The sequence below is a fragment of the Alternaria novae-zelandiae genome, assembly GCF_023758075.1.
Source record: "Alternaria novae-zelandiae strain BMP 2774 chromosome Unknown scaffold_17, whole genome shotgun sequence".
Classification (NCBI taxonomy): Eukaryota; Fungi; Ascomycota; class Dothideomycetes; order Pleosporales; family Pleosporaceae; genus Alternaria; species Alternaria novae-zelandiae.
The window spans coordinates 44,182-56,747 of NW_026056977.1; the positions used below are offsets into that span (position 1 = coordinate 44,182).

At 44.2% G+C, this 12,566-nt stretch overlaps 4 protein-coding genes across 4 annotated transcripts; 3 read left to right on the top strand and 1 right to left on the bottom strand.

Moving 5' to 3' along the window:
• Positions 1-628: 628 nt before the first annotated feature.
• RPL33A (60S ribosomal protein L33A) lies at positions 629-1,058 on the top strand (the record flags this gene model as incomplete). Its single annotated transcript, XM_049401445.1, has 3 exons — positions 629-653; positions 705-908; positions 961-1,058. The coding sequence occupies 3 exons, from the start codon at positions 629-631 to the stop codon at positions 1,056-1,058; spliced, it is 327 nt and encodes a 108-aa protein (XP_049252518.1).
• A 1,034-nt stretch (positions 1,059-2,092) lies between these two features.
• On the top strand, positions 2,093-3,800 carry J4E88_007831 (uncharacterized protein; the record flags this gene model as incomplete). Its single annotated transcript, XM_049401446.1, has 4 exons — positions 2,093-2,312; positions 2,374-2,627; positions 2,681-3,123; positions 3,179-3,800. The coding sequence occupies 4 exons, from the start codon at positions 2,093-2,095 to the stop codon at positions 3,798-3,800; spliced, it is 1,539 nt and encodes a 512-aa protein (XP_049252519.1).
• Positions 3,801-4,167: 367 nt separating this feature from the next.
• On the bottom strand, positions 4,168-4,809 carry J4E88_007832 (uncharacterized protein; the record flags this gene model as incomplete). Its single annotated transcript, XM_049401447.1, has 4 exons — positions 4,168-4,297; positions 4,365-4,458; positions 4,514-4,647; positions 4,697-4,809. The coding sequence occupies 4 exons, from the start codon at positions 4,807-4,809 to the stop codon at positions 4,168-4,170; spliced, it is 471 nt and encodes a 156-aa protein (XP_049252520.1).
• A 2,329-nt stretch (positions 4,810-7,138) lies between these two features.
• Positions 7,139-7,570, top strand: TXNL4A_2 (Thioredoxin-like 4A; the record flags this gene model as incomplete). The annotated part of the gene is made up of 1 exon (XM_049401448.1): positions 7,139-7,570. The coding sequence occupies one exon, from the start codon at positions 7,139-7,141 to the stop codon at positions 7,568-7,570; it is 432 nt and encodes a 143-aa protein (XP_049252521.1).
• Between the last annotated feature and the right edge of the window lie 4,996 nt (positions 7,571-12,566).

Genomic DNA, 12,566 nt, shown 5'->3' on the forward strand with positions numbered 1-12,566 from the left:
TTTTCTCGTGTTTGCATATCTGTGCGTTGGTTCTCGCAAGTATACGACCTCTCGTGGGTTGGAAGATGCATTTCTTGTTGGCGTTCTCCAGGGGCATAAACACGGATGATTGACGAAAGCTGTATACCCCTCGGCCGTTGTATGGTCGAAAACTAGGCGCACGGTTTAGCCTAGTAGTTGCGTTGGTTTCTTGTTCCAATAGTTGCTTGTTTGAATAGCTTTAATATCGACTGAGAAACGTACATTCCTGAATATTAACACCCGTGAAATGATGAAGCCAGGATGATGTGATGGTGTGAGTTGACAACAGGCGGCAGGAAGGAGTCGAAAGTACTTGAGGTATTCGCGATCTAGGATTGACAAAAAAGCTGTCAAAGTCGTTACATTCGTGGTTGCCGTAGTCTGAACTCAGCGGGGAGGTTAGATGTTGCTGCGCTCTGTCTGTGACGATAGTCCGGATTAGGCAACTAACCGTCAGCCGTCGATCGCAGCAGTAGGTGCCTACATTATTACCACGCGCTGTCTGAACTTCGAAGACCCATATATGTTAGGTAAGCAGTCTACCGAGCGCACACCAATCGACCAAAACTCACCTTCCGACGATAAACAAACAATTGTAAAAATCGCGATGTCTTCAGAAAAGAGCCACCGTCGTAAGTAGCAGCAGTTTCACGCCGCTGTGCAGGTAGTAATAGTTTGTGCAGTATACGTCAAAGCCCGCCATGTCAGCTACCAGCGCGGCAAACGCAACACAAACCCCAACGTGAGCCTCCTCGCGCTTGAAGGCGTCGACAGCACGCAAGACGCGCAGTGGTATCTCGGCAAGCGCGTCGCATATGTCTACCGCGTTGCCAGCAGCAAAGAAGAAGGTCCTCGTGTGATCTGGGGCAAGATCCGCAGGACACATGGTTCGTACAGCTTGTCAGACTTGCGAAAGAAAAGATATTGATTCAAGAACAGGCAACTCTGGTGTTGTTCGCGCATCTTTCCAGAACAACCTCCCGCCAAAGTCATTTGGTGCGAGTCTTCGGGTTATGATGTATCCTAGCTCGATTTGAGAGCTGTTGGACATGGGAGAAGGAGATTTGGGAGCATTAGACGGCGTTTAGGCGATTTCGGGAATGGCCAATAGCCAGGATAGGAGTTTGTCTGCAAGACCTCGGGATTATATACCATGGTCATTGTAATGGATACAACATTTTGAGGTTCAATACTGGGCGCGAAACTTCGTACGATATTTCATCGTCGGAGACCACAATAGAGTTGTATTCCCTAGTCGAAGAGCAAAAGTGACGGCAACTGTGGAGCGAGGCTGGGGAATGGTGTCTGTGCTGTGAAGGTTTACGGGTAACACGTCCTCGGCGAGACTTCCTATATTCATCCACGGCTCTTCTGATAAGAACAGCACCACCAAGGCTGGCACCAAACGTTAGACAGTCATCGCGAACCTAACTCATATGGTCTCAAAAGAGACATGAGAAGACGTACGTCTTCGTAGCAAGGCGATGCTGTCATCAAGCGTAAGCTCAAGAAGCCCATTGCAAGCGGTGCTGCCACCGACCGGACTTTCTTTTTCCTCGGTCTATCGCCGACGGCACCCATCCGACAACCGCCCAGCACGCACCTCGCATCGAAAACCACCACCGGCCCTTCAACCAGGCCACACCGACACCGCGGCTTCTGAGATCGGCAAATGCGCCCCTGCACATCTCCAGTAAACGCGGTGCCGTTTGACAGATGGTCGAACCATACGTCACAGCGACATGCAGATCGTGCAGCACGTGCCGACGCCGCGCATGATGATCCCTCCAGACTACCCCGCAAAAGCGCCGCTTGCTACCCCAGAAGCCAAGATGCTTTCTACCCGCCTCCACACAAGAGGCTCGATTGCGCTGACGGGAGGCAAGGCATGCATGTAAGTGGGTAACGCTGCCGAAGAAGGTATGCCGTTGAGATGGATGATGTCGGGCTTTGCATTCTACCGAGATGCTTTAAAGGGTAGGGGTTGCCCATGGGGAAGCATTCGTGCATTGCCCTGCCAGCCTCCTCACCCGCCTTTGCATTGAAGCAGACGCGGTGCAATATTCACACGATGGCGACAACGTTCGATCACGGCAAGCTCTCTACTGAGCACCAGCGGGCTGAGAATGTGGCGGAGAAGATCTCAAACTCCTCCGGAACTGGCGAGCTTGAAGCGCAAAATGTCGAACTGGAGGAGAAGGAGGCAGCGCGCGTTTTGAGGAAAGTTGACATGAGACTTGTCCCTATGCTTTCGCTCCTCTATCTTGTTGCGTTTATCGATCGGAGTAACAGTACGTTTGGACATATTCATTTCTGAGAGATGCATTGGAACGAATTGCTAACGTGCTGTAGTCGGTAACGCGAAGATTGCTGGTATGACGGATGACCTCAAGATGAACGGTATTCAGTACAACACTGCCGTTACTCTATTCTTCGTTCCGTACACAATTCTCGAAGTACCCAGCAACATCGTGCTCAAGATGATGCGACCAAGTCATTGGATGGCGATCCTCATGTTCTGCTGGGGTCTCGTCATGACATTGATGGGACTCACGTCCAGTTATGGTGGTCTGCTCGCTGGAAGATTCTTCTTGGGTGTAACAGAGGTAGGTCCCCAGCATCTTGGTTCAAGATGGAGAACACTTGCTTACATTCGCAGTCTGGCTTCTTTCCAGCAGCAACATTCTTGCTTACTCTCTGGTACCGTCGTTTCGAACTTCAGCGCCGCATGGCTGTCTTCTACGTAGCCGCCTCCCTCGCTGGTGCTTTCAGTGGTCTCCTCGCCTACGGTATCGAACAACTTGATGGACGCTCTGGACTCGCAGGATGGCAATGGATCTTTCTCATAGAGGGATTGATTCCAGTAGCGCTCGCGCTCATCATCTGGAAGATTCTCCCCGATAGTCCAGAGACCGCGAAGTTTCTGACACAACCGGAGCGCGACTTGCTTGTTTCCCGATTGGCCAACGACTCCGGGTCTGGCCAGGGACAAGCCACCAACAGCGACAAGATCGGAAAAGAACAGATTCTTGCTGGTCTTTCCGACTGGAAGATCTGGGCTGCTACGGTCATTTTCTGGGGAAACACTGTTGGTGTTTATGGGTAAGCTGAAGATATCCAGCTTTGCTGCGGTTTCATCTCTAACAGTTTCATACAGATTCACCGCGACCGTGCCCTCTGTTATTCAAGGACTCGGATATACCAGTGCCAACGCTCAGCTCCTCACGATCCCCATCTACGTATTCGCCGCTATTCTTACCCTCATCTTTGCGTGGGCCTCCGATCTGACGCGCAAGCGCTCCCCATACATCATTGCAGGCTACTCGATCGCTGTGTGCGGCTTCATCGCTCAGCTTGCTATCCCCAAGCCCAAATACCCTGGCATCACCTACGGTTTCCTCTTCCCCGTTGCCGGTGGTCTCTACTGCCCCTTCACATGTCTCGTCTCCTGGATCGGCAACTCTCTCGCCCCATCGTCAAAACGCGCTGTTGGCATGGCTCTGCTTATCTCCGTTGGAAACATGGGTGGAATCATGGGCAGCAACGTGTATCTGGCACGCGAAGCACCAAAGTACACGACAGGTTTCTCGGCTAGTTTGGCCATGTGCTGCACCGCGATCCTCATGACTTTGGTATTGAGGTGGGCGTATGCAAAGGAGAACCGTAAGAGGGATGAGCTGATTGCTGAGCACGGAGAGGAGGCTATTCGCGCGAGATACTCCGAGCAGGAGTTGTTGCTCATGGGTGACAAGAGTCCTTTCTACAGGTACACTTTGTAGTCCCTTCCATGGGAAAATAGTCTAGTGTATCGATATATTTTACATGTAACAACCAAGGAAAGCAACGTTTGTCTAATATGAGGAAGAGACCGTGAAAGTTGCTGAACCTCACATGAAGTCAGCTGTCAACAAGTGCGCAGTGGCCAAGACATACTTCTAACATGCATCGATACTAACCTAGGCAGAGGTAATAAGGGACTGATGAGTGAGCTGTTAGCGTCGTCTCACTGAAAGCACAAGCCTCATCACCCATCACAATCATTCGGAAGCATATCAGCCTGTTGATTGAATGGACTTTGTAAGTGAGCGACAGATTCTACAATCCTGTTCAACACAAGACAATAAACTCGAGTCTCCCCCGTATCACTTAAACAGCCATGAGACGGAACTCCGTGTTCTCAGAGCCGTCAGAAAATTGCCAACCAATCATGTCGGTGCCGCTGGTCTTGCCACCACCAGCGACATTGAGCTGCGTCTTCCCATCGACATTGTTGATACTAACACATGCACACGCGCGTCAGAAAGCGAACTCAAGGCCAAGTGGGGCTGTACGGAGCCACTTACCGGTAAGAACCGTTTCCGCAGTGCACGATCTTCCAGCGGATGGTGCTGTCGAGCGGCTTGCGAAGCTCCGTCTTGATGTAACCAGCTTTTGGCCCTAGATAGGTTAGCCATGTGAGGAGAACATACATGTCAGTCTGGTTTCGAATTACCGGCCGAAGTCAGATAGAGGCCAGAGCAGGCGGCGATGATGTGGTATTCACGATCGCCTTTTTCGGGCTTGGCATCCGTGCCTCCTGCTGCTACGATCTCAAAATGAGTGTTGTCGGCGCTTTTGGTTCTCTGGCTGGATGAAGTTAGTCAACATGCTCTCTCTGACTGCTCGAGTAACTTACTATAGCTTCACTTGCGTGCCGGCTGTCGTTGCTGCGCCCCAGACGTTCAAGCTCATCTCTGGAGCATATCTGGGCAGGATTTCGTACAATCCGGGGCCGGTGTAGTCGGACATTGTGATATGTTTGAGAAATGATGAATGGTCGAGAAGAGTGTTAGTCTGATTGTGATGAGGAAGGTGCGATGCTGATGGTATTGAAGCTTTCAGTGAGCACTGGAGGTCTTATGTAGACTTCCAGAGCAGCAAAAGCAAATCCCTTCGTCTCATACTTTCTGCAGAAAGGGATCAATAATCTTGGCTGCAGCACAGCTTGAGATTTCTCGGCTACCAGATGTATCCCTTGGAGCCGGATGCCTGAAAAACAAAGAAAGATTTGGGCCTATGATAGAACTTACCGGACCTACTCAGCTGAGTCATCTATAGTATTCTGAGCCCTATGTGATGGACTGCTAACAACGTCTTTGGTTGGTGTCTGGTCTGCACATGCAGATGCTTCTCTTTGCCACCAACTAGTGTTGCTCGACACCATCTCAATTGTCCTGATCTATTTCTAGTAAGGCCTAGTTGTATCGTACGATACTCGTAAACGGGGTAAGGGGAAGCGGTGCAGGACATCAACCCAGTGCGGATTAGAGCAGTCAAGTTTTGCCGTGGCGAGACAATCAAGCAGACGCCCATCACCATCATCTGAAAGATACATCAAGTACATGAACAACGGAATAGGCGGATAAAATCTGCTGAGCCAGAGTTTCCGTCCATATAACAAGCATGAAGAAGTGCTCCTACCTTCAGACTGTTGTCACGGATTTACTCTTGGCACATCGGACAGGTGGCACACCCACTGGCCGGTTGGATGACAGAGTTCTCTTCTGTAGTATGCATGGGCAGGTGCTGAATATGATATCGGTCCGACTCGCAGTACCGTAACAATCAACGTGGTGTGTGTCGTTCGATGCGACGACGCAGCAGGTTTACTCAGGCATGACGAAGGTTGTACTCTGTAAACAGATTTTCGCAGGAAGAACCCCCCTAATCGGCTTTGCTCGAACCAGTTTCTTTCTCCGTGTCTGTTAAGGCGACGTCCTCATGATGTGCGCTGATGAAGTAGACCGATGATGCTTCACTCTGGCTGTTCGCTAATGCAATAGGTGCACTGCAGCATCACCCTGACGATGCCTACACGTATATTAGCACCCACATGCACAAATAGACCTACGGCAACACCCGAATCCATCCCAAAAATAGCATTTGGGTCCGACTCAGACCTTCCCGATCGATGTGAGATGGCGGCGTGTGACAGTGGTAGACTTTCCCGAGAACAGCTTGAATGTTTCCGTAGCATAGAGTCTGTGAATGTTGTACTCAACGATTCGCAAGTTTCCATACTTTAATAAAGCTGCAACAAACGCGTAGAGAGGATGCCTGGTGCTGCATCAAAGCGGAATCCTACCGGCCAAGTCCATGGGTACTCCCGATCCCCCGCGCCCCGTCCCGCACACCTTTTGCCCACACCCATCCCAGGGCACTCGAGTAAGTTACCTGTGACTGGACTAGGCCCCTCTACTAGTCTGTTCTTACGAAAGTGTACCCACACACAACGGACATGCGATTGATTCCCGGGGGACTCGAGCGGGCAGTCTGCAGCTTGTTAATACTACACCTCTTGCCATCACCCAGGCGGCTGGTACATCAGCCGACGTGCCCGCATGGTAGCAGCAGATGTGGATTAAATCAATTCTATAGGAGAGGCGGTCAGCTGCAAAGTGCAAACGAACGTTACACAGACTTGAGAAGGCTGCAACAAAAGCAAATACAGCCAAGGACAGGAGGACAGATGTAGGGCCTTTGACAAGAACCCAGACGCTTTATGGACGTGCTCCGTGGTACTGATCGAATAAAGTATGCGGGAAATCTGCCTGATATGACGCTATAGGCCAATACAGCTGTCGTCGACGTCTGCCCAAGTGGCAAGGCGGAGTGGTTGGATGCCCGGGAGGTGAGTCTATGGAGTCAATCGAGCACCACACAGGCCGAATTTCGCTGCCATGTATTGTGTACGTTTATCGGAACGAAGGGGGTTTATGGCGCCTTATGTGTCGAGTGTTACACGTATGAAATAGTGAAAGGATTGTAAGAGGTATCAAGGTGTTCAGGTCGAAGTCCAGTGGGGCGACCTCGGGAACTTTCTAGATCACGGGCGGCAGCTGCCTGGCGCTACTAACTTTCTTTCAACCCTCCCATACTTTGAAGAATCACGCAAACATAATTATACGAACGTTCCAACGCGCTACACATTCTTGTCGCACGATCGCGCAAAGCACATATCGACTCACCGTATCCAGTCTAACGTGCCCGCCTTCGCCGTCGACCAGCTCGGCCACCCATCTTCTACGGTCGCACACGTCCAACTCCAAGTTCAGCTCCACACGCACATCCACCCACCATGGGCTCCGTAGTCCTCCCCCACCTCCGTACAGGCTGGCACGTCGACCAAGCGATCCTCAGCGAAGAAGACCGCCTCGTCCTCATCCGCTTCGGGCGCGACTCGGACCCAGACTGCATGCAACAAGACGAAGTCCTCTACAAGATCGCCGACCGAGTCAAGAACTTCTGCGCCATCTACCTCTGCGACCTCGACGAAGTCCCCGATTTCAAAGCCATGTACGAGCTCTACGACCCATGTACCGTCATGTTCTTCTTCCGCAATAAACACATGATGTGCGATTTCGGGACAGGAAATAATAACAAGCTGAATTGGGTGTTGGAGGATAAGCAGGAGTTTATTGATATTATTGAGACGGTTTATCGGGGCGCGAAGAAGGGGCGGGGTTTGGTGGTTAGTCCGAAGGATTATTCTACGAGGTACAGATATTGAGGGGAAGCTCATGATGGGGGCACCAGGTTGGATTCATGGCGTATTTGGGATTTGGACACGAGTAGGAGATTGATACCAGTATGGAAGAGGTTGGGCGCGGTTCCTGCTCCGAATTTAGGAGACATGGAGGAGCCGTGTGTAGGAAGTCGTATCGCAGCGAATTTGAAGGTACGGCTTCATTATCACGATATCTCTGAGAAGGCTTACTTAGACTTCTCGTCAGATGTTATGTAGGACGTATAAGGTCCTGGTCATTCGGCCATTGTTATGCGCACTGCAAACGCAAAATGACATCGCATTTCTACAGCTTCCGCTCTCTTCACGGCCCTGCCTTCTCTGCCGGCGCTCTGACGCTATCCTCCCATAACCCACCCCTGACGCCCCGCCAAACAGTCTCCAGTGTCGCCCTTCTCGGTAGCAGTCTCGGAAAGACGACGACCACCTCTCCTTCTCCTTCCACTACGATCATGAGGAAGAACCTAACTTCAAATCCCTTGAACGCCTCGTGTATGAAGACGTCCTGTATACTTGTAGTCGGTATGAAGCGCGTAGTGGGTGTCTGGAGATACGTAGAGGAGGTGGTAGAGGTCTGGACACCGAGGCCCCGGAGTACGGTGAGTGATTCTTCTATGATGTATATTAGCTTGGGCTTAGGGGAGGCTGAGAAGGCGGCGAAGGATGTACCTGTATAGTTTCGGCGGAAGACTAGGAAGAGTGTGAGCAATGTACTGGGTGCCAGGTATCGCCATTGGCAAGCTTCCGCCAGCTTTACTAGTTGCCTTTCTGTCTCATGGCCCAACACACCCAGCGACAGATCCAGAGTCTGAGCTTGTGTGACGCGCCATTTCATCCATAGCAAGAGGACGCTAGTTATACCCAGCAGCACTCTCGTCAGTATCCCTGCATAGTATGCTACCAAAGCGGGAAGTGTCTTGGGTACAGAACGCGTCGAAACGGTGTATGTGATGGTCGACGATGTGGGCTGCAGTACTTGCAACGTCTGCGCTGGCGGAGAGTTGAAGCGATCGATGAGCTTCAACATCATATTCGAATTGAAGGAGGCATCGCTAGACGAGTTCCAGTACAGACGGCGGAATGTGGGGGTGAAAGGAAGCCTCGCCGGACGGGATGACGCGCTCCTGCTAGCTTCCTTATCGATAAGCGCAATGCCGAGCTCACGTTTTCCACGAAGCTGCCTAACCTTATCTTATAAATTATACGCTCCTCTAAGATTCTGTGCGTTTAACCCTTACGCTAGCGCTGCGCTAACGCGCTAGCGCAGCGCTAAAAACTTCTTAAAGCTACTAAGCTAATTATAGCCTAAGAAATAAAGATATTAAACACTATAAAACTTCTAGACTAATAAGTAAGCTTAAACGCAAATCTCTATAGAGCGTTTAAAAGAAAATAGCGCTAATATTAGTAATATAGATTTTAGCGTTATAATAATATACTATTATTACTTTAACTCTATACTTTACCTACGCTACAACGTTGCTTTATTATATTAGATATACTATTTAATAGCGCTTACTGCGCTCTTTTAACTATATCTAAAATATTTATTATTACTATACCTAGTTTACCTACTTACGCGTTACTTTCTCTGTTAATACCTATATTATTACTACTATTCTTTCTCTAGTCTTTAAGCTTATAATACCTTAGTTAAATATATACGCCTACGCTATATCTAAGATATAGGTAGAATAAAGCCTATAATAAGCATAGTAATAATAAGTTAATAGATACTACTAAAGAGACTATAATAGAAGATAATACTAGTAAATAGACTTATTATACCTAGCGCCTATATATATAGTAGGTATCTATATAGTATAAGTTAACTTAAGTAGTTAAAGTTCTTTAATAATATAGATAGTTATTCTAGAACTTTGTCTACGCGTAAGTAATAGAGTAGTACATAATAAATAGTATAAGAGCTAGTAGTTATAAGAGATAATAATAAACGCTGCTTAAGGTAGTGCGCACTCTATAGTTAGATTATAGTATCTATAGTAAGAATATACTATTAGCTTATAGGTATAAGTTATTATAACTTATAGAAGAGAAGGTATTTAGTATATTTAAAGCTAGTATAAGTATTAACGTAGTTAATTACTATACTACTATATAAGCTATTAAGAAACGCGTACCTACCTAGTACGCGTTTATTCTTTACTATTTAAAAAACAAGAGGTAAGAGAGAGCTTTAAAAAACTATAAGGCGCTATAGTAGTAACTCTACTTTATTACTAGTATAGTGTACTTCTTCTACGCGAAAAAGAGATTAAATACGCTATCTACCTACGTTAGTCTCTATTTATAGAGATCTAGCGTGCACTAATATATTATTAAGGTTCTTACTAGCTTTAGTATATGCTATATATACTATTATATTAATAGTAGAATAGGTAAGATTAGTTAACTTACGCAGGTAAGGTACTCTTCTTATATAACTTCTTCTAGTATATAAACTTCTATAATATTATTAAAATCTCTATAATCTTCTAGAACCTTCTATTTATATATTATTTATTAACTCTAGTAGTAGAGTTAATTGTAAGCGCAGGTATACAATCTCTATATAGTTATTATATATAATAATATTAACTTTATAGATTATAAATAATACAAAGACGCTAGTTATATAGTAAGCTATTAAGCTTTTACTAATATAGCCTTTATTATATATAATAAGTTATCTACTAATAGACTTACCTAAGATATATATAATCTATCTATACCTCTCTCTCTCTACAACATTATAACTAGTCTAGTGTTAACTAGAGGTAATAACATTAGGCGTTGTGTATCTAGCTTACTTATTACTAATATAGTCTAACGCTTATATCTAGAGAGCGTAAAGGTAGTATTTAATTACAATAGTAACTCTTTCTATCTAGCTTTCTCTATTATTAAATAGTTACCGCCTTACGTTACTTAGTACTAGTAATTTACTAGTATTCTATAGAATAAGAGTACTATTAAGAGCACGTATGCTATATATAAAGACATATTCTTACGTTAGTTAAGCTTAAAGACTACTAACAAGCCTAGCAAAGTTAATAACTTTACTTATTACCTTATATTATATTATAGAGACTAGCTTACTACTAACTATATATAGTCTACTCTATAGAAGCAGCGTTGCGTAGAGCTACTATATAATAGATAGTAGTAGATTTAACTACTTTCTATCTAGTTCTACGTCTAGATAAACTTATTAGCTACTATTATCTATACCTATTAGATAGCTAATTCTAGTTTTTATACTATATACTCTCTTATTACTAATATAACGCGTTAGAACTATTTATATAGTACTAGAAATAATATAAAGTACTACTTAATAGAGCTAGTTATTACCTAGAAGTTTACTTTATAGGTTAGAGTACTCTTTTACGCAGCTATAAGAGACTACAGACTACTACTAGTTAATACTAAGTAGAATCTCTAGCGCAAGGTAGTTAGAAATACTATATTCTACTTATTAGTGCTGTAATTTGTAGAGCTTATTAAAGATATCTAATCTACTACCTTTACTTTATTAGCTTAGACGTCTTCTAGCCTAGACGTTAACTTCTATACTATATATTAGCTTCTATAGAAAGTTAAGCTATTCTTAATACTACGCTATATAGTTAAGTATAGTAATATTAGTATACTACAGCGCTTAGTAAATTCTCTTATTATTATATTCTTAGAGGCAAAGCAGTATAACTATAGTAGAGAGATACTATATTATTAATAGTATCTATTCTCTATAAATACACCTATTCTCTAGTAGTTAATATTATTATTAGGTCTTGTAAACTAGTATAGGCAGTAGTCTACCTTTAAGGCTATTAATCTATACCTTAAGTACTTTAACTATAGTTATAAGCTTAACCTCTACAACTAAAAGAACTCTACGTATAACTTTAATATTATATTCTAGTAGTAAGCTCTTTGTAACGCGTATCTAGGCAAACTCTACACTAAACTTAAGCGTTAGTATAGAGAATCTATATTAGGTAAGTATATAAGTAATAAGGCTATTTATAATATATTCTTTCTTAGTTAGAATCTATTCTTAGATAGGCATGCTAGCTGTTACGCTTCTATTAACGCTAGTAGTAGAATGTATAATTCTATAGATATCTAACAGAATAGTATAGATAGTCTTAAAGCTAATATTAATACCTTTAACACTTAGTATGTTTACACTCTAACGTCTCTACCTTATAGTACATTAGTAGTAACACCTAGTAATAGTTATAATAGGTTTGTTAATATTAGCGAGTACGCTAACCTTGCTTATAGCAGCTATAATAGCTAAGTAGATACTACTACTAATAAATACCTATTAACTAGCATTAATTAGCTTAATCTTATACAGGCCTCTAGTTAGCGTAGCTATATATAATATACTCTATAAGTTTATAGAAGTTTGTAGAAGTATATAGTAGTATATATAAGTTTATAGTGCTAATAAAGTTACTATCTACTTACTACGTAGTTAAGACTACGTTAAGATAGAATTAATATTAAGGCTAGTAGAGGCTACGTGTAGGTCTTACTAGCGCGATTAGCTTAGAACTTTCTATAAGATTACTAGTGTTACACTTATTAGAAAGAATTAGCTTAGAAGTTTCTATAAGATTACTAGCGTTACTAATTATTCTAGATACGCAAAAGAATAGAGAGTTATACTTAATTTATCTTAACTTATTTAGCCTATACAAACATTATTAGCTACTAAATAACTATCTATTAGTAGAAGCCTATTATATTAGCTACTAAAGAAACCTCTATTACGCAGAAGCCTATTACGTTAGCTACTAAAGAAACTCTATTAAGTAGAAGCCTACTACGTTAGCTACTAAATATACTCTTCTTCTAGTTAAACTAGAACTATTCTGTAATATTACTAGAAGAGTAGATAACGTTGCTAGAGGTATAGTGCATATATCTCTATTCTTGCTATTATCTACTATTTCTCTTCTATCTCTTT